This window comes from Mytilus trossulus, chromosome 9, assembly GCF_036588685.1.
Source record: "Mytilus trossulus isolate FHL-02 chromosome 9, PNRI_Mtr1.1.1.hap1, whole genome shotgun sequence".
NCBI lineage: Eukaryota > Metazoa > Mollusca > Bivalvia > Mytilida > Mytilidae > Mytilus > Mytilus trossulus.
The window spans coordinates 26,519,948-26,543,485 of record NC_086381.1 but is presented as its reverse complement, the minus strand read 5'-3'; the positions used below and the strand labels follow the sequence as shown (position 1 = coordinate 26,543,485).

The following is a 23,538-nucleotide window of genomic DNA, read 5'->3' as shown; positions in this document are numbered from 1 at the left end:
TTGTACATATGTAATATATTGTGTCAATGGCGGATCCGGGGGTCCCGGGGTTGGACTCCCCTTTTTGTAGATCACAACATTTGAATGGGGGCATATTGTTGGCCTCCCTTTTTATCTTAGGTTTAGCCCCCCCCCCCCCCACCCCCCCCCCCCCCCCCCCTTTTTTTATTTCTGGACCCGCCTCTGCTGTGTATAGTGTGTACCAATATAGTAACTGTTGTTGCTTATTGTATATTGATGTTGATATTGATTGTACTTAAGGATCTTATATTTGTCATTATGTTATAAAACATATAAGACATGATACCAAACAATTCTTTTTTTATCGACGAAAGCAGTCTTCTACTCTTAAAGCTGTATTGCTTTCGGAATAAAGTATTATTATTATTATTATTGTAGTTTTTTTTAACGTAAATCTATTTCGTTAAATGTGTATAAATAATCAGCTATTTCTACATTTAATCTGCCAAATAATAAAGATATATTTCAAAAAGTAGATTTCATGAATTATTTACTAAAAAGTGACCTTAGGGCATCATAAAAGATACAAGATAATTAGTAGAAGCAAATAAGATTATCGCTTCGTTTGTTTTAAACCGTTACTTAATCGTGCAATGTAGCACAACACACAATCTTCAACTTCAATAACATTGGATTAAATACATCTTAATTAAGTTTGTACAAGGAACAAATTATCAGTCATCCCTGAGACTACTATAGTCAACACTTTAAGAATAGAAAATAAAATCACGTATAAAAAAGTATAGATCCATATACAGAATTCTGTTATTGAAAAGTACAGATTTATAACACTTGACCAATAATTATATATATGTTAAAAGACGATTGCCCCGTCTGTCTCGGTCTTTAAACTTTGCAGATGGTTTTGTGACCCACAAGGGCGTTTAAAATGGAATTTATGTAGGGAAACTGCACTGTAATACAATGATTAATCTGCACTTCAGTAAATGACTTTAGATAAATATACCCTTATTCTAAAATAAACCCAGACTTTCAAATTCTACAAACATAGTTTTATCATACTCTCAACCTTGCCCTGTGTTTAAGTGTTATTGTCATCCTTTCAATCTTTTTTCGAGCTAATCTTCCATTTAAAATAAGAATACAGTCTATCATTTATTATTTTTAATTCTTATTCAAATTTGGGGGTGTTTAACGACCTTGACCTCAACCTAAGCGGGTCTCGCAGTGTCTGGATATTAATGATGTCCTTGAAACTTATTTATAATCGTTTCATTATCATATCCATAGTCTATACTATGAAAGTGACATCAGGCTATGTAATCACAGTAATGTATTATACGTGAGATTAAGGAACGTGATGGCTCTGTCTATGCACGAAGTGTGAGTTGTAAAGACTTGACAAATCATTTAAAAAACACAAAGAAAATATAAAGAAAGTGTTTGCAAACATAATTGCGAAGTAAACATTGTATGAGTGTAAATCTAAAATAAAACTGAATGTCCTACAACTGAATATAATAATATGACTGAATGAAATACCTGCAAGGGGGAGTATAACGCGATGAAACTTCAGTTAGACAGTGGGTATTCTCTATATGACACAATGTTTCAATATATAGCATATTCCCCTTAGACACTATATATCCAATGTGTGTTAGAAAGTTATACAATGTATGAACTTGATAACGTACTAAGGCAGCAACCATTTGATTTTTGGGGGGGGGGGGGGGGGGGGGGGGGGGGCTATGTTTTTTGGGGGGGGCTATGTTTTTTTTTCTCTGCAAACTTTTTTTTTCGCCTTCGGCGAAGAACAATCTATTTTTTTAGCGACAAACCGAAAACAATTTTTTTTTTCTTTCAATTTTAGCATTACATATAGTGGCAGCTGAGGGTGAAACAAACAATTTTTTTTTTCTCAGGGACCAAAACAAATTATTTTTTTCACCAAAACCTGGAAACAAACTTTTTTTTCCAAAAAAAAACATAGCCCCCACCCCTCCCCCCCCCCCCCCCCCCCCCCCCCCCCCCCCCCCAGAAAATCAAATGGTTGCTGCCTAAGAGCATTAAGTTATTCCTTCATATGGTAAAGATATTATACAATGTTGTAGTATCGTTTTACGTGCAACTGTTTTCATTTCGAATACAACTAAAATTAAAAAGAAATTGGGTAGAGTAAAAACTAGTTTAACATCGAACCATGTAAATGTAGGAGCTTGCCAGTCTTTTTTTCATTGTTTTGACCTTAAAAATGGTTTCTATGGCAGGCATTGGTCATTTTGTCAAATTAATAGAGGTATGAGTGCCACTGAGCAGCTATCCATGCTAGTCACAATATAATGTGGTAAGAATATTGTATGTAGCAGCGCTAGTGTTGAATAACATAGACACATCATTTACATGCATGCGCAGTTGCTGAAACCACTCCTGTTTACTGATACTGTATCAAATACTGCATGTATAACCCCAAAATATCTAAATTCTGTCAGTGTAAAGAATTGTATGTCTTATACTTCGAACAGTGGGACAATGACATTTAGATAAACATTAATTTACCAGAGGCTTGTGCATTAACCTTGACATTATTTTGATTTTTGATATATATTAATACCTTATCTAGACATATTAAGAGACCGTATAATTTGGATGGTTAAACGTTTTTATTCACCAATATTGATTCAGAGATAATCTTTGCAATGTAATTAAAAAGATGTGTAAGATAAAACAAAATATTCAGACCTCCTCTTGCGTACACGTATTGGACAAATTCTAAGAACAACAACACAGTTACATCGTATATTATATTGACTCGAATTTACAACTAACATGCATGTATACGTCATTGTGTGAACCAACGACATTTAAAACATTTTTAACCTATTTAGGTATAGAAAATGAAGTGTACTATCATATTTCATTTCATATTTCATTTGCATTTATGAAAATTTAATATAAATTGAAATCTGCTGTCAAAATATAGATACAAGAAAAGTAAATCTTTAAATTCAAATTAGGTATTGTAGTGAAATTCATATTGCCAGTCTAAATATAAGATGAGAATGTTATCTTAAGATTGATCTCGGATAGAATAGGACGCCTTTACATTTACAATACAAAGACATAAATAATGAACCTTATCTATACACGAGTACAATCATGCAAAATGAAAAAAAAAGGCGAAAAATAAAATTTTAAAACGATTGTCTGTCTGGTGCAGTTGTAGGCGTGAATCATTCAATCTAGCTATTTGTCTTTTCCAGTTTTTTGACTGCGGTGGTTTCAGTAATGTACGGTTTAAAGGCTCAATTTTCCCGTTTTCCATAGAATTGTATGATGTTCTTTTGTAGTACGTGATTTCTCCATGCCAGTGAATTTTTCAATTGTCTTACATTCAAGGATGGCATGCACTTGTGTGTCTGTGAATTCATGTTAGCAAGCCGTAATGTACATTTGTACTACGAAGTGTTTGAAAAGTACTTATACGGTAGTCTTTGCAGTCTGATTCTTCGTAGGAACTGTCAAGGCATACCGGGTAAATTGATTAGTAAGGACAAGAACCGGGCTTCTCAAAGCTGTCTGATTCTTCGTAGGAATTGAAAAGGCATCCTGGGTAAAGTAAATAGAGAAGGATGATAGCTCACCCATATGTTTGATATTGCATAATTTAAATGTCTGTCCCTAGTCTATTATTGAAAGGATGCTGTTGGTTTATGTCTGTCAAATTTGTTTTGGGGTTATTATTTTTTTCATAAATCAAGCGGTTTGGTTTCTTGTATTATATCATACTGTGGTATAGCTCATTATAGTGTTTCCTCTTTATTGAAGGTCGCATGGTGATCTTAATTTGTCAACATTTACACGGCTTGGTTTCTGGTAGATAGTTCTCTAGATGGCAATACTACCACATCTTTTAATTTCATACTGATAAATATCATCAATTCACAGTACACAGTCGCTTCAGTCTGAGAGCAAGGAGATTATAAATGAACGACGCCTGACGTTCATGCTTCACATACTAATATTTCAATACTAATATACTTAATTTTGTATTTTGTCTAGTCATGAAAGGATCAAATACACTGTGGGTGATGAAAATAATTATTATTTCTTACTCGTAATAAATATATACAACTAGCCCAATACTTAAAAAAACGTAAACTTCAGCTACTGTCATAAAGGAAAAGAATTAAATGGAAGCGAGATTAAACATAAATAGAGAAATCATACAATAAAATCCTTCACTGGTTTACGTTGAAGTATTTTTTAGGATTTAAATGATATCAGTTATTTTAAGGATTTAAAATTCTAAATAAAAAGAAAGTAAGCACTATATTTTCACATGGTGATTTTGTATATTATCCTACATGAGTAATATTTTTCATTTACATTCCTGCACTGATTTAAGCAGAAGGTTTTAACAGGATGTTACTTTATATTGAATTGTCAATTAATTACAAGATGTCTGTAACAAAATGAAACATTACATATATTTTAGACAATATATGACAGTCAATTTGATTTAGATATGTGCTATTTGAAGAAAAAGTCCAAACATGGCACAACTCGAGTGTTATGTAGGTAAAAAGTCTTAAAAATGTTCAGATTTAGACAAACCGCGTTATCGAAATTATGCAATTTTGTACTCCTATTCTTTTGAACATACAGTTTGTATCAAAAATGACATCAGAAAAATCCAAAAGGATGCTGTTACTGTTCAGCTTTACACACAAATCAGATTAATGGTTCCTGTTGTAGGTACCGATAAACCAAACACTAACGAAAAGTTGTCAGCGTTCTTGAAAAAATTTCAACATTCATATTTTAAAACAATAATCTGTGAGATTGCTTCTGGACAGGTCGCCTTGCAAACTACTTTTAGTGCAAACTATAAACTGTGTCTCCTCGTCTTACACGTACAATAATTTATCCCTTTAAATTCTTGTTTAGTGATTTGGTATTCAAAAACAGTCGGTATTCCAACGGGTACCAGTTGTGCACTCTAATGGCCGACCAATTTTTTGTTTTTTTTACTATATCCTTCCACAACGGAAGAACATAGAACATTACCAAGGTATAAAGTGTCACCGACATATAAAAATGACGATATCCTTTCTCTAGATAACTCACTTTAGGTAATGCTTCCATCTCATATTCATGTGAATTTGATATCAATGAAAAGTAAAAAAATGCCTGTCATTTTACCATTCTTTCTGTCTGTGTTGGTATATTACTTGGAACTGTAAGTTTCAAACATCGGCAATCTATGTTGTCTGTCATTTGATTTGAAAACTCCTAGTACTAATCGATTGTTCATTGATTTACATATGTGAAAACTCCTAGTACTAATCGATTGTTCATTGATTGACATATGTGAAAACTCCTAGTACTAATCGATTGTTCATTGATTGACATATGCGAAAACTCCTAGTACTAATCGATTATTCATTGATTGACATATGTGAAAACTCCTAGTACTAATCGATTGTTCATTGATTGACATATGTGAAAACTCCTAGTACTAATCGATTGTTCATTGATTGACATATGCGAAAACTCCTAGTACTTATCGATTGTTCATTGATTGACATATGTGAAAACTCCTAGTACTAATCGATTATTCATTGATTTTCATATGTGAAAACTCCTAGTACTAATCGATTGTTCATTGATTTACATATGTGAAAACTCTTAGTACTAATCGATTGTTCATTGATTTACATATGTGAAAACTCCTAGTACTAATCGATTGTTCATTGATTGACATATGCGAAAACTCCTAGTACTTATCGATTGTTCATTGATTGACATATGTGAAATCTCCTAGTACTAACCGATTATTCATTGATTTTCATATGTGAAAATTCCTAGTACTAATCGATTGTTCATTGATTTACATATGTGAAAACTCCTAGTACTAATCGATTGTTCATTGATTTACATATGCGAAAACTCCTAGTACTAATCGATTATTCATTGATTGACATATGTGAAAACTCTTAGTACTAATCGATTGTTCATTGATTTACATAATTATGTGAAAACTCCTAGTACTAATCGATTGTTCATTGATTTACATATGTGAAAACTCCTAGTACTAATCGATTGTTCATTGATTTACATAGTTATGTGAAAACTCCTAGTACTAATCGATTGTTCATTGATTTACATATGTGAAAACTCCTAGTACTAATCGATTGTTCATTGATTTACATATGCGAAAACTCCTAGTACTAATCGATTGTTCATTGATTTACATATGTGACAACTCCTAGTACTAATCGATTGTTCATTAATTAACATATGTGTCAACTCCTAGTACTAATCGATTGTTCATTGATTTACATATGTGAAAACTCCTAGTACTAATCGATTGTTCATTGATTTACATATGCGAAAACTCCTAGTACTAATCGATTGTTCATTGATTTACATATGTGACAACTCCTAGTACTAATCGATTATTCATTGATTTACATATGTGACAACTCCTAGTACTAATCGATTGTTCATTGATTTACATATGTGAAAACTCCTAGTACTAATCGATTGTTCATTGATTGACATATGTGAAAACTCCTAGTACTAATCGATTGTTCATTGATTTACATATGTGAAAACTCCCGGTACTAATCGATTGTTCATTGATTGACATATGTGAAAACTCTAGAACTAATCGATTGTTCATTGATTTACATATGTGAAAACCCCTAGTACTAATCGATTGTTCATTGATTTACCATTATGTTTTTGTTAGAAGTATATTAATTGTCCCTTTCCATGTTTTTTTTTTCTTTCAGATATATGAAGAAAGCTCATAGTTTTTTTAAACGACTTGGCATTTCGGGTCCTCAACCTGTGCCTTTTTTTGGAATCTTCCCAGAATATAAGAAAAAGGTAAAGATAAATAGAGAAAATATTAAGATATATTTCTGTTTTGAGCTGAAAGACAAATGGAGATAAACAACAACCCTCGTAACCTAAAGATTTGGTAATGGAAATTAAACACGAACTGAGATAATACAGACGAAACAATATACCTTGCATATATATTCCAATGAAAATTAACGATTTGTCAATACGAACTCCTAATCGACCAATAATTACTTATAAATTGAAACAGAAAAACTTTATTTACAATCTTAACGTAAGGCCAGTGAATACATAAGTCATTGATGATACTAACCAGATATCTGAACAATGAGAACGTACTTTTACCTAAAACAGGTTGTGACTTGGATGGGGAGTTGTCTCATTGACATTCAATCCACATCTTCTTATATCTAAACAGCTGATGTTATACACATTAGATATTAGGCCACTAAATACTAGCAAATACTGACGCATTGATGATATTAACTAAATATAAGTCTGAACAATGAAAACTAAAGCTGGTTTTATGCAAACTAGGTATTAGAAAAAAGTAAAAACACAAAAATACTGGACTCCGAGGAAAATTCAAAATGGAAAGTCCAAAATCAAAATTCCATTACATTGTCAACGATGCGTGAACAAAACAAACATACTCAAAGAGCAAATGTCAAAAATAGGGGTACAGCAGTCAACATGGTGTTATCATCTTAATCACTATAAAAACAACAAATGTAACGAAGAAGCACAAAAGGGCATACATCAAATTTAACATCCTCATTTTGCTTATCTTAAATACGATTTTATTTATCTATGTAAAGTATACCTGTAAAGGATGGAAGGTTTTCAGGCCACTGAAACCTTAGGCGTTGTTATAATAAAGCCTAACATATCATTACATTTACAAAAAATCTGATGATGTTTAATTCGCTGGATGGATATGTTGATACCTTTACAATTCATAGATCATCAATCATGTTAACAGAAGTTATCACGATCGAGTATTTCTATTGGGTGATTCTCTGTCAATTTGTATTAGTCGTTAAATGTTACGTGACATTAAGCCATTTCTTATAAACCTGAAACTTGAATCTTTTGTTTCGCAAAGACCCTAATTGGGGTTGTTGAATACAAACAAATAACACACACATTACAAAGCAATGTATGATAATGCATGGAGTGTCAGAAGCAATTCATGCAAGGAAATAACATAATTTTATTTGATAACTGACGATCATAGATACATTATAACTGTTTTTGTTTTTTATTTTACAGGGAATTACAGAATTAGATTTAGAATTGATAAATAAGTATGGCAATGTTGTTGGGTAGGTATTTTATTCTAATATAAGAAGATGTGGTATGATTGATAATGAAACAACTCTTCACAAGAAACCACATGACACAGAAACAAACAACCATTGGTCACTTTTCTGCCTTCAATAATGAGCAAAACGCATACTTACATCTAAGGATAGAAATCAAAAGAGAGAATTATGATAATGTTTGTATTTGTTTATTTGATACAAAGTTTGACTACTTTTTAATTATTATTTACTTCATAAATTTTATAACTATTATAACTAATAGTAATAGTCAAATACCTAGCATTAAAACAAGACATAAAACGAATCAAATTATTAGATATGTGTAACCAGAGACATATATGTGTATATATGTCTCTGGTGTAACAAAATAATATTAATATACCAAATAATATAAAGTTAAAATACTTTTTGTTATACCATGTTTAGGATTTACCATGGACATAAACCTGTAGTACTGGTAGCGGATCCCGAGATGATTCAAGATATATGCATTACAAAATTCAACAAGTTTAAAAATAGGAAGGTATGTCCTCCAAATATCGACAGTATAATATATACAGGATTAAAACTATCATGATGAATGTTTATTAAAAAAATAAATTGTTGTACATTCATGTCATACCGTAGAAACATGATTTACGATTGTATTGGCCACAGTTTCAACAAGAAAACCTTTACCAGGTACACCGGAAACCGAATGTATGAAAAATTACACATCTGAGTATCAAAACACAAATGAACCTCCTGAGATAAGTCATAACTACCATTTGTGCCATCACATTTTCAATTTAAACACAAGCTGTATAAATGTAAAAAATATCCTTTCAAAATATTTCCTTTGACATTTGGCAAAAACCATAGCATTGACTATAAAACTTTCGAGCATGACTTTTGTACTCAGAATCTGGAATCACCCAATCAAAAATACTGGGTTTTGTGTTTTGAGCAGAAATGTTGTGCTTCGAGTAAAATTTACTAAGTAAAGTTTTATGACCGCGAGCCCAGAACTTATATAATGAAGAGTACGAAATAAATCAGTCATAATTAGAAGATACACAAACCAAGTGGCACGAACTAGGATATACTTTCTTGACTGAGTTTTTTTTATATTTCAGGTAAATTTAGACCTAGGACCATTATTAAGGAAAACAGTGGCACTCTCTGATAATGGTCAATGGACGTTTTTACGAGAACATATATCAGAAGTGTTCAAACCAAATTATTTGGAACAGGTAATACATTTCTATCAATATCATTTCATTTTAATCGTCTTCATGAAAATTTGGTAGGATAGAATTATGCACGTCTCATTTATATTTTTTACTGTGGCAGTAGGAAATAGTGTCGACATTGCGTTCATAAATTTTACACGGAGCACAAGATGAAAAGAAACATATTTCAGAGATATTGAGATTATAAGCTCGCCAAATATATGTTTCTATATATGTCTATCATCCTAAATAACATTGTTACTTTTTTATATTGAGTTTTCTTAAATGATAATTATATCATTTCACGTAATACGACAATGACCTCATCACATCTTTATATGTTAACTTATCATTTATGAATACGACTTCCTTATCATTTACAATAGTTTCAGTGTGCAAATAAACTTCTATTAATGCCTCTTCATACTTATATTTGTAATGTAATCAGGTACAGTTTAAGTGCATACGTTTTGTACTACCACGTTGAATTTGTGAGTAATATTGGATATATTAGTTCATCTTTAGATTTGAATAAAATTCTTATCCTCTAATACATTATTTGAGGAAGTACATTTTGTTTTTATGACAATTATATGGGTTCGACCATAATATTTCCTTTGATGTCAAAAATGCATTCTTACGAAGAATGCTATAAAATGAAATGAAGAAAAAGGGATGTCGATTTATAGGAATTCGAGAATAACTTTTCAATTGTTCGGGATCCGGGGAAGAATGACTTTATGGAATTCGGAAAGACTTCAACCAACCCTCATAATAGAAATTGCAAAAGACATTTAACAATAAATTAAAGATCATTTACAGCAATTATTCGCAAGTATGTGAGAAAATTGAACAATATAGATTAAGTTCAGGAGGTATAATTGCAAGTTAGGCAAAACCACAATTACTAGAACTGCATACAAATTTATGACTACTGTTAAAAAGAGTGGTATTGGTAAATGAGCAAGAAAAAGGAAGAAAAGAAATCCCCAGAAAATATTCATTATAACATGAGATTTCTAAATGTCATGTACAAAGTGCATGTATACTCAAGAGAACATCTTCGTATATAGTACGTTATTGTCGGAAATTTTGGAAACTAAAGAATACAAATTACTTGAGAGCATCAAACAAAACGGGACATTCAACGGTAACCAAATCCGTCTTAAAATATAGGACTTGATTTTCAATGTTTTATATCTTTACACGTAATAAGATCATACCTATTTACACTTTTAAATGTTATTTTAAAGTTGACTTCCTTGTAGATATAACTGTTTCTATCATGCAAACAATTATTTTATCATCTACTTTAATTACTTTCCTTAAATCTTAACAATGGGGCACTATAGTTATAATCTTAAGTTACAACTAGTTTTATCATATTCAGAAACATTACGAAACGTTATCCATTTACATTATTCATAGGGAAGTTCATCACATGATAAACTAGATTACACAATAAATAAAAACCACTTAATTGTATTTCTCCAAGATTACCAAGAAGATTGTGACACAAACAATTCAAGGAAATTGAAAAAAAGAGTATCGTTAACTTTAACTGGAACTACAAAAAAAATGTGTTTAAATCAAATATGTGAGACTTGATCTAACAGTCTAGAAATAATATGTGTTCTAAATTTCCTTTTGGTTGTATGTTATGTTAAATACTCTATTGAAAAAAGAGGTACTAGAAAATAAGTGCTGCCCTAATGTCGTTTATCCCTTAAGAATTGTAATTTCAACTAATTAAATGTTGTAGATAATATTTTTTTATGATTTATTAAATATTTTATACCATTTATTGTAAACTGTGCCTTATTAGTAATTTACAAACTTTATTAAAAACTAGAAAGCTCGTGAAGAATACGACAGACAGATTGTTGATTGCCATTAATATAACATAACAATTTCCAACTCAAGGTACTTTGGGAAATAGACATTGTTTATCACAAAATATGCTTAAAACGGGAATATACATTGACACAAAGCAGCCAAAACTCTGAATTTAAAAATAACCATGATTGAAGACCTCTAGGTGACCTTCTGATGTTGTCTGTTCTATGGTTGGTGTGTTGTCTCTTTGACACATTCCCCATTTCCACTCTCAATTTGATGACATTTAAAAAGTAAAACAGGGTTCGAAAATGCTGAATATAAACACTAGTTATTGATTTTTCTTATTCTGACAGAGTAAAATGAAAAAAAGCGCGTTTGGCACTGCAGTTTTGGCGCATCACTTTCCAAACAATGTCAATATGTGCAGCTTTTACATAAATTTGCATATGGCCTGCAACATTAAAAGAAATTAAGCTACGAAAATGTAATTGAATGAAGACCTTTTTTTTTGTCAACAGATAACAGGGAAATTGTTACAGTCAACCGAGCACCTGATACATAACATTGAAGAGAAGTTAACAGCTGAGAATGATTTCGACTTTCAAGAGTAAGAATACATCAAATAATAACATCTTCAATATAAGGAACTGTGAGATATAAACATTACATAACACAATACTGTCAAAATCAGTTAGGTATAGCGCCTGGTTTACAATCACACTTTAGAGGATTAAACTTCACCAGGTTTTATGAAACCAAACAAATGAAAAACAAGAATGGTATACAATGTAAAGCCGTCGGCAGATATATGATAAAAAGAGACAGAACAGAAACGTTTTTGAATGTCAACTTTGCATGAGGGATAACACTTTAGTTTCAAAACAATTTCCTAATATATCGACGAATATCTTAATAAATATATGCTATGAATAGTATCGTCGCTTAAGAATTTAATCAATATAACAAACATTATCCTTGTTATGGGAAATACATTAGGAACATTTAGGTATATTATGTACAATGCATATTAACACAGGCAAGGCAAATGAAACAAGATGAAAAAAATGTATAGAAAGTTGTTGAAATTTTAATTGTTTAAATATAATGATAAAAAAAGAAGATAATAGTTAATAATGATTTGCACACTTGTTTTTGTATAAAATAGATGTGAGGTAAGTATAATCGTACTAAATACAAATGTTAAAGATCGAGAACCAGGATATGTTAATTAAATAATTTCATTAATATCATTGTAGGTTATGTTTGGCCTTTTCCGTTGACTCGCTGTGTAATAGTTTATTTGGATATAATGTAAATTCCTATAAAGAAACAGAGGATAAGACTGTCGACATGATAAAGAAAGGGTGGATGGCTGGAACGGCAGGAATAGCTAGACCTGCAGTGGCTTGTGGTAGGAATAGTAATTTATGTATAACCTAGAGGTATCGCAAACATCACGTAATTTTAACCTGCAGTGGCTTGTGGTTGGAATAGTAATTTATGTAAAACCTAGAGGTATCGCAAACATCACGGAATTTTAACCTGCAGTGGCTTGTGGTAGAAATAGTAATTTATGTAAAACCTAGAGGTATCGCAAACATCACGTAATGTTAACCTGCAGTGGCCTGTTGTAGGAATAGTAATTTATGTAAAACCTAGAGGTATCGCAAACATCACGGAGTGTTGACCTGCAGTGGCCTGTGGTAGGAATAGTAATTTATGTTAAACCTAGAGGTATCGCAAACATCACGGAATGTTAACGGACCGACAGAAGTAATATTCAGTAAATTAAAAAAAAAGTCTTATTAATAATTTTTTTAACAATAGTGTGAAATTGAATGGGATAAAAAGTAAAAATACAAAAACACGGAATTCCGAGAAAAAATATATAAACGGAAAGATCCTATAAGCAAATGGCAAACACAAAATCTCAATAACATCAAACGAATGGACAACAACTGTCATTGTCCTGACTAGCAGAGGAAACATCATTTACAGCAGAAGACGAACAATTTCTCGATCCTCTGAAGTTCGTACGATTCCCTCAGTTTTTGGTTGTTATTTTGAATTGTTTCTCCTTCGGCGAATTATTGCATATACTGTAATGACATCTTTTCAGCTGTTTGTCCAGCGATGACAAAGTTATTTTCTGCATTTAGTTACAATGCAATCCCAGCTGATGTCAGAAAGTATCTGACAACCCTTGTTACAAAGAAGATGAAAAAGAGGCACACGGAAGGGGTAAGCATTAGTGTTGGAATATTTTGGTTATTGATTGGAAAACGGATTATCTGTTAAAGCATTGTTTATTCCACCTGGAAAAGCCTTTGCACTGTATAAAAATCAGTAAGGGAGGATAATAAAATAAAAATCCAACACTTAGTAACGTCCAAATAGACGATTTTACTTCATAGAAAAAGGTAGAATGATCGAAATAATATTGTGTCAGTATTGGGAATTTTAACATAAGAAATTTAAGAGAAGAAATTATAGTAATTGTTAATAAGGACGAATGTGGAGAAGTAATTACATATAGTAATTGGTTCTATTACATGGTAATTGTCTGTATATAACATGGTAAAAATCAAACTAATTAAACTCATCATGGATACCAGGACTAAATTTTGCATATACGCCAGACGCGCGTCTCGTCCACAAAAGACTCACCAGCGACGCTCGAATCCAAAAAAGCCAAAAAGGTCAAATAAAGTACAAAATCGAAAAGCAGCAAGGACCAAAATTCCCAAAAGCCTTGCCAAACCCAGCCAAGGCAATCTATGCCTGAGGTAGAAAAGCCGTAGTATTTCAAAAATTCGAAATTTTGTAAACAGTTAATTTACAAATATACCCATATCAATGACAATTCATGTCAGCACAAAAAGTGCTGACTACTGGGCTGGTGGTACCCTCGGGGAAATAAATCTCCACCAGCAGTGTCATTGACCCAGTGGTAGTAAATAGTGTTGTCAAATCGTACACTTTTGCCTAACCGGTTAGTCGTATAATCGTTCGACCGATTAACCGGTTAACCGGTAGTTAAGTGATGTTTGTAGACCTCAAACTATCATTAGTACCCTACACATAGATATAAGAAGATGTAGTATTAGTGTCAATGTTTATACGATGAATTTAAGTTTGTCCTTTGGTATTATACGGCTTGTCTGTAAGATTCCTGTCGAAGTTTGACTTTTATTTATCAAATACACCGTAACCACTGTGGCAGTTATACTTACTTCAGATTGAATAAAAAAAACTTCTTGATATCGTAGAATTGAATGTGTCTGAAACCGATTATTTTTTTATTTTCTCTTGTTGTCTCCGAAAATAATGTGGAACGTTTAAATTTGAATTTATTAATCCTGATACTGGTACCATCAAGTATACATTGATAAATTCACGTTGGTTTGCTTTTTACAGCTTTTGAGTTAGTATTTCGTTTAAAGTATATCAAAGACTTACACGACGTGATTGCACATTAATTTTATATTTTTGGATTAACAATAGCAATCAACATACTGGACAGTTGATCCGTCAAATTAATTACCATGACGACAATTTTATAGCAAACATAACTTTTTAATGATTTCAATACAAATTTATATCAAATCTATTAAAATTGAAAGAAGTCCGGTTAACCGGTTAACGTTTTTGGTATTCGGTATTCGGTCGTTCGAACGGTTAACCCGGTTAACCGATTAACCGTTGACAACACTAGTAGTAAATAAACTCATCATAGATACCAGGACTAAATTTTGCATATGCGCCAGACGCGCGTCTCGTCCACAAAAGACTCACCAGCGACGCTCGAATCCAAAATAGCCAAAAAGGCCAAATAAAGTACGAAGTCGAAGAGCAACGAGGACCAAAATTCCCAAAAGCCTTGCCAAACCCAGCCGAGGCAATCTATGCCTGAGGTAGAAAAGCGTCCGTAATCAAATGGCAAAATCAAAAGCTCTAACACATAAAACAAATGGATAACAACTGTCTTGGTACAGGCATTCGTAATTGTTTGTATAACATGGTAATTGTCTGTATAACATGATAATTGTCTGTATTACATAGTAACTGTTGAATTATATTGTTTGTATAAATTGTTGGTCCTCAATGCTCTTCAACTTCATACTTTATTTGTTCTGAATAAGGATGTTCTTATCCCAAGCAGAAAACCCTAGCCGTATTTGGCACAACCTTTTTGAACTTTTGATCCTCAGTGCTGTACAACTTTGTACTTGTTTTGACTTTCGAACTTTTATATCTGGGCGTCACTGGTAAGTCTTGTGTGGACGAGGCGCGCTTCTGGCGTATTGAATTTTAAACATGTTGCCTTTTAGCTTTTATTTATGTGTTTCTTTGTCTAATATGTTCTCCTATTCATTTGTGTTGTAGTCCGGTTATGTTATGTCGTCATTTTAATGTTATATTCAAAATTGCCATTAAAGCGGGAGGGTTGGCATGCCACAAAACCAGGTTCAACCCACCATTTTTTCTTCTTTAAAAATGTCCTGTACCAAGTCAGGAATATGGCCATTGTTATATTGTAGTTCGTTTCTGTGTGTTTTACATTTTACCGTTGTGTTTCCGTTGTGTCGTTTGTTTTCTCTTATATTCACATTTGAATTCACATTTCTATAAGACGTGTCACGTTACGTTTCTATCCCAAATTCATGTATTTGATTTTGATGTTATATTTGTTATTCTCATCGGATTGTGTCTAATGCCTAGTCCGTTTATGTGTGCGTTACATTTTAATGTTGTTTTGTGGTTCTCCTCTAATATTTAATGCGTTCCCTCAGTTTCAGGTTGTTACCCCGATTTTGTTTTTTATCCATCGATTTACGAGTTTTAAACAGCGGTATACTACTGTGGCCCTTTTTTTTTTTTTTTTTACTTTTAGCTGTATTTGGCAAAACATTTAGAAAGTTTTGGTGCTCAAAGCTGTCCAACTTCATTCTTTATTTGGCCATTTGACATTTGTTTTATTTGAGTGTCAACGATGAGTCTTTTGTAGACGAAACGCGCGTCTGGCGTTAATTTAAAATTACAATCCTGATATCTATGGTGAGTTTATTTACATAGTAATTGTGTGCATTACATATGAATGTTTTGTATTACAGGGACGAGCCGATTTACTGTCGTTTATAATGACTAGCAGTAGAAGACGTTCTATCATAGTAGATAGTCAAAATAATTCAACAAAATCAGCCGAACATATGGCTTCAGGTAAAGTATTTGCTTTTCATAAATTAGGCCGTTTTTCAAGTTGATTTGTTTTAAATTTAATAACCTTGAGGAATTTTAACACTGTATATATTTTGCTCACAACTGAAGTCTGTATGGTCATTTATAGTTGCTTAAAAACTATCATTTGAACTCTGTCTCATTGACATTCGTACCAATCTTCTTATTGAAGTGTACAAAAATTGACAGCCATCTAAATATATACTCGTGTCAGTGATTCTGAAATTTGAACAAGAGGAATTTGAAACATGTTTAACCTCGCCACATCCTGTATGTGACTGTCCCAAGTCTTGAGTCTGTTATTTATTGGGTTTATTTTGTTGTGGTATATCACATTTGTTCTTCGTTTATTGTTTTGTACATGAATCAGGCTGTTAGTTGCCTCTTTTAAGTTGTTTGTAGCATATGTTTCTCATCATTTGTGACGGCCGTACGGTGGGCTTTAGCTGACTTGAGTCATTTCGTCTCTGGTGGAGATTTGTCTCATTGGAAATCATACCAGGTCTCCTTTATGTTTGGCTTTTTAACTATTTTGATCTGAGCGTCACTGATGAGTCTTATGTAGACGAAACGCGCGTCTGGCGTATAAAATTATAATCCTGGTACTTTTGATAACTATTATACAACATCAAAGTAGGTTACTAAATAATACAAAATATAACAGCAAAACATGTTAAAAAGTGTAAGACCCTTATATCTATTCACACCCTTCATGCAAACATTTGTAATGAAGAAAGCTGACAAACGATTTTAACATTTTCATTTTCATACTAAAACCACAAGATGACAAAAATGATTAGGAATTATGAAAGGAACAAACGTGCATGCGCGGGTCCAGTGACTTAGGGGATTTTGACCTGTCCCATTGGATCTTTCAAAATCAAATGATCTTCAACAATAACAGCAAAAAAGCAATGAATTTATTGAACCCCATGTCATTTCGCATATTTTGGATATATACATGCCCCTGAAGCTCTCAGGAGTGGCGGCGACGGAATTTGCAAATGAGTGTTTGTAAATTAAAAGTGTCCAGTGTGTTTAGTAAGATGTTTTAGTTAGATCAGTTGAAGCTGGTAAATTAATTCCATTAGTTCCATACTGATCAGTATAAAAGAAGTCTGGTGTACTTGGTTTATGCACGTATCGCCTCGCAGAAAATATCGTTTGGTGCACCTCTGCATCGTAATTGATGATGTTAGAAGTGGGAATACTTACAATTGATAAAATACATTCCAAAAGATGAATGCAGTTGTTATTTATCAATAATATTATTTATTCAACATTGATTTGTTAATTTCTATTTCTATTTCTTACTGATTTGCGTGAACATGTAACATGTCAATAACTCTGCTTTCATGTGAAAACAAAACATAATACTAAACGTTCAATGTCAACAGTACTAAAATTACTACTCTTTTCAATATAATTTTTTAAAACTCAATTTTGAATTAAATGTTTATCATATCATATATTGCAATTGACACTTAACAAAGTTGGAATTTTGATGAGTTGAATATCGACCATCCTTGGTATCCTACAAAATACGTATTACATAACCCAAAACAATGTTTATCGTCAATGAAATACACTCACAAATGCTTAACAATTTTGATAATTTATGTTGGGAATAATAAAGAAGGAAAAACACATATTTTTAAATCTGATAAAAGTCATTGACGCGTTCAGTCAATGAAATTTAAAACATGGTAATTTTTAATAATATTTCAAGTATTGCGTGCGGTTTTAATCGATTTACATTATATATTCTATTTATTATTGGTTTATAATGTTACATACAAAATATGAATAACTGGAATTTCGAGAAATGTTTTTAATTAAACTATGGAACAGTCATGTGTACATCATGCACTTACATAAATATTTTTGAAATTGGTTATTGATAATTTTACCATTTATTTTGCAGATTACAGACTTTCAGAAACAGAGATAGTTGCTAATTGTTTATTCTTTTTCCTGGCTGGGTACGATACAACTGCTAGTACCATAGTGTTTACGCTATATTGTCTGGCCAAACATCCGGAGTGTCAAGATAAAGTAGTATCAGAAATATCAAATAATCTATCGTCTGTAAGTATAAAGGCAAAAACGAAGATTAAACATTTTTTTATTTTATAATAGATATAGGAAGATGTGGTGTGAGTGCCAATGAGACAACTCTCCATCCAAATAACAATTTAAAAAGTAAACCATTATAGGTTAAAGTACGGCCTTCAACACGGAGCCTTGGCTCACACCGAACAACAAACTATAATAGGACGACGGTCAGTGGTGTCTTTTTTCTCCATTTATGTATATTTTCCAAAACCCATACACTCTTCCTGTGTCTATATTAATTGTGACGTTTTGGATTTAAACGAACTAAATCTATGGTTAAATGTTTTAGAAATACCTAATTACAAATGACAGAAAAACTTTGACAACAATCTTTCTTAGATAGAAAGACTTTTTTTTTTTAAAGTTTGTATAATTCATTGAAAACCGGTCATAACTTCAATTGTTCTTTTTTAATACATAATTTGACACCAAATTATGAGAGTCTAAAATGTGGTTCTAATTTCGAATTTCCTACGGATTAGTGTCGGGATGTGATGTATATTTTGGTTCATTCACATTTCTCTTATGAATGCACGAAATAGACCTGCCCTGATTTTTTATACGCCCGTCAAAATTTTGACGGGACGTATTATGGTATACAAATGTCCGGTGTCCGTCCGTCTGTCCGTCAGTCTGTCCGTCCATCCGTCCGTCTGTCCGTCTGTCCTGCGTAAACATGTCGCACCGTTACTTGAGAACGACTTATCCAAATTTCATGAAACTAGTTGTTTCTTATGATGGTCAAATGATCTGTATACTTTTTGGTAAAAAATAAGATTAAAACTTTTTGAGTTACGGCACTTTGTAACTAAAACAGGGGCGTTTTTTTTTCACATGTCGCACCGTATCTCAAAAACGATTCTTGATTATGGCTTAAAACTTTAAACACTTCTTAGTTATATTAATCTTAATATCTTTATACTTTTTGGTGATGATTCAAAATTTCATTTTGAGTTATTGAGTATTTTGTAAAAAAGGGGGAGTTTTTTTTTACATGTTGTGCCGTATCTCAAAAACAATTTATGATTATTGCTTAAATCTTTACACACTTCTTTGATATATTAATCTAAAGATCTGTATACTTTTTGGTGATGATTTAAAACTTTATTTTGAAGTTATTAAGTATTTTGTTAAACAGGGGAGGTTTTTTTTACATGTCGCACTGTATCTCAAAAATAATTTATAATTATTGCTTAAAACTTTACACTTTTTTGTTATATTAATCTAAAGATCTGTATACTTTTTGGTTTTGATTCAAAATTTTATTTTAGTGATATTTAGTTTTTTGTATAAAAAAAATAGGGTTGGGGGTTTCACATGTCCCGCCGTGTCTCAAAAACAATATATGGTTATTGCTTAAAACTTTCTCAGAAACTATTTATGATTATTGCATAAAACTTCCACACAAGACGTCGGACGTATCATGCGCTCATGAAGCAGCTGTTTATTTTTATATACAATACTAACGCATCAACTAGTTATTGTTGCCGCTTATTGAATTCATAAAGGAAAAACAAAGATCTTGAATCCATAAACCTTTACGCAAACAGCACATATATAATCGGGTAGCAATACAGCCTTTGAAATTCTTTAACAACCGAGACTACACAGACAAGAACAATAAACTCAATGGAGATAACAAAATAACTGGAAACAACATCTACATTTAAACAACCAGTTAACATAAAGAAATTGAAAAAAGCAACTTCTCCTTGTAAACAAGTTACAAAAAAGTACCCTTGTCCATGTCCATTTAATACCAAGAACACAGTAGTGACCATAATTAGAGAAAGACGAATAAATCATATAATAGATGTTTACATTAGGTATAATGATTTCATTATTTTCTACAGGAACATATGTCATATGATGATATAGAAAATCTACTATACTTAGACATGGTTCTGAATGAATCATTGCGTATATTTCCTACTTATCTAAGGTAAGTCGAACATTTACTGAACATGACGGCAATGGCACGAGAGGAGTGGTGGTGTTAGTGGAATGTTACTCATTTAAATTAAAATTTGAACTCAATTTTAAGAAGAATATTGCAATGTCTTAAGTTTAGGTGCTTTTCACAATATTACCTTCGGGAAAATATATAACAAATTTTATTTTGATAAGGGACTTTCCGTTTTGAATTTTCCTTGGAGCTCAGTATTTTTGTGATTTTACTTTTCACTGGACTAGAAAGTTCATTTATATAAATTTAGATTTTCTACATTTTTCGTTTCATTATAATGGTGAATAAGCAACACGTATTTTATGACTATTTAAAATTTAAATTAAATTTATCCGTGTGGAAGATTTAAATACATTTATGACATTTATGACACAATTTCTTCTATATTAAACTATAAATCCGGATGTAAAAAAACATTTTGCGTGGGAATATACTGGAAAATACTTTTAATTCTAACGCAGACAATCCATTTCACAGGAGGTTTACTAACTGGTAAATTATGTCTTATTAAGTTTGACAGGCTGTGGTGTTACTTCATGTACAAACTGCATATTTTAACGATTTAACTATATATAGGTGTTCACACGACCTTGCTCGTCAAACAGGCAAGAGTATACTTCGTAAAATCTTCAATGATTTATTAATTAGCAGATAATAATTAATTGTAGGTATGGTAGAGCAGTAGGAGAGGATACAGTCGTTAAAGGAATCAAATTTCCTAAGGGAACCGAAATTCAGTTCCCAATATATGCTATACACAGAAATAAAGATAACTTTCCTAATCCTGAAAAGTTTGATCCCAACAGGTATGTCATACATAACCTACTGAAATATGTATGAGAGTTGTCTCATTGGCACTCACACCACATCTTCCTATATCTAATAACGTGAAACTGAAATATATATAACCAGCTGACACTGAAATATATATATATAACCGAATAGTGAAATATACATAGCTCGAAACTAAAATATATAGAAGGTGACACTGATAATATATGTGACCTTACATTGAAATATATAGAAGTTAACAATGATATAATCCGATACTGAAATATATAGAAGTTGACACTGAAAATATATATAAGCTGACACTGAAATATATAGTATGGCAGGGTTGTTTGGTTTCAATCCATATGAAGGCATGAAATGGTGGAGATTATCGTTTTGAAACGATACCACATCTTTCTTTTTTATATTCATATTTTCTCTTATATTTTTAGATTTAGCAAGGAAAACGTCTCTAAACGTCATCCAATGTCTTTCATACCTTTTGGTGCTGGCCCGAGAGATTGTTTTGGACAATCGTATGCTAAACTTGCAGTAAAATTCGCTGTTGTGTCTTTGATTCAGAAATATAAGTTTTCACTTAGCTCAAAACAGAATGTGAGTAACAATATATTGCAAGTTCATGTTATATTTTCGGCTTCATTTTTCACACAGTTATATATTCCCTTTCACCAATACATTAAAAAAAACAAATCCATGGGTATTTTGTTCAAGTTGAAAATTAACTGTTCAAATGGCATGGGTGTCATAAAAAAGCATGTAGTACTACATCAAAACATTGTCTATGACTTATCGTGGCATTTTACACCAGCATATACAACTTAAATACAATACTGTTGCGGTATTGGTCATGTTTTAAAAATAGTTCCTGACAAAAATAAAATAAAAATTTGAACTGGAATTGCTCAGAAAACAATATGAGTGATTTTTTTAATAACCTATACTATTTATATAAAAACTTATAAAAAAGAAGATGCGGTATGATTGCGAATGAGGCAAATCTCCACAAAATGACATAGACATTAACAAATATAGGTCAACTTTTCATACACATGGGACAATGTGAACGGATTGAACAATAGAATGTAGAACTATTGATTTTTCTCTCCTTTCTAGGATCCTCCAACTTTAGCAAAGACGTTTTATTTGAGACCAGAAAATGGGTTGTGGCTCACTGTTGATAAAAGACCAGCTGAAATATAAACTTAGAAATAGTGTAAATCCATATTACTGAACTATGTATGAATTGCTTTACAAGTAATATTAATTATGTAAATTCATATTAGTGTATGAATTACTTTACAAGTACAATTAATTGTGTAAATTCATAGTAATGTACTATGTATGAATTACTTTACAAGTAATAGTAATAATGTAAATTCATATTAGTGTACTATATATGAATTACTTTACAAAAGGGTAATGCTATGTAAAGCAAGTTTCCTGAGAAAACTGCACACATTGTATATATATGTATGTTTGTATAAATTTAATTGAGACGGCTGGAATATAAATACATGCAATCATATCAAAGACAATCATCTTCATTATGATTCATAGTTTTTACATTAAAAACAATTGTTCATTAAAATATTTTGAGAATTTTTATTCTTAACTAGGAATAGTGCCCAGTGCTGTGGACAACATATCATACAGTTTAGATTCCTTCCAAATTGGTAAAATAGGGCCAGGCCTGAACGATTTTACACCTGCGAAATTCAAGGGCATTTTTGGACAATTCATTTAGAAGTCGTTTTAATTCATTTCGCCTTGTTTAAGTAATGGTGTAGTGGAGTTTTGTTTATGTAGACACATAGTTCAGTCTCTTAAAAAAAGGATCAATAGTTATCAAAGGTACCAGGATTGTAGTTTGATAAAGAAGACTCAAGTTCCATCTATGAAAGACTCATCAGTAACGCTTGAGTACACAAAAAAATGGACACATAAAGAACAACACTAGAAAGTTCGGAACCCCAAATTCAGAATAGTTTTGTCAAATTGCTAAAATGATCTATGATAGAAAGTCTTGAGTAATTTGGGCAATCAAAGTTTAAAAATATTTAAATTATATATGTAGGACTCTAAAGTGCGATGGGGACGCTAAAGTACGATGGTCACGCTAAAGTGCGATGGTCTACGCTAAAGTGCGATGACTACACACGCTAAAGTGCGATGGTCCGCGAAATTATAGAAGCAATAAACG

At 31.9% G+C, this 23,538-nt stretch overlaps 1 protein-coding gene across 3 annotated transcripts in view; it reads left to right on the top strand.

Moving 5' to 3' along the window:
• Positions 1-22,939, top strand: part of LOC134685388 (cytochrome P450 3A13-like) — a 34,837-nt gene extending 11,898 nt beyond the window's left edge. For all 3 annotated transcript variants that reach the window (XM_063545108.1, XM_063545107.1, XM_063545106.1), the window contains exons 2-14: positions 6,780-6,876; positions 8,125-8,177; positions 8,604-8,700; positions 9,293-9,409; positions 11,746-11,834; positions 12,484-12,638; positions 13,347-13,468; positions 16,342-16,447; positions 18,390-18,553; positions 20,434-20,522; positions 21,215-21,352; positions 21,770-21,932; positions 22,452-22,939. In XM_063545108.1, coding sequence (XP_063401178.1) covers positions 6,780-6,876; positions 8,125-8,177; positions 8,604-8,700; positions 9,293-9,409; positions 11,746-11,834; positions 12,484-12,638; positions 13,347-13,468; positions 16,342-16,447; positions 18,390-18,553; positions 20,434-20,522; positions 21,215-21,352; positions 21,770-21,932; positions 22,452-22,538 — 1,477 coding nt within the window. In that variant the 3' untranslated portion in view covers positions 22,539-22,939. The remainder of the gene's footprint in view (positions 1-6,779; positions 6,877-8,124; positions 8,178-8,603; positions 8,701-9,292; positions 9,410-11,745; positions 11,835-12,483; positions 12,639-13,346; positions 13,469-16,341; positions 16,448-18,389; positions 18,554-20,433; positions 20,523-21,214; positions 21,353-21,769; positions 21,933-22,451) is intronic.
• Positions 22,940-23,538: the final 599 nt, after the last annotated feature.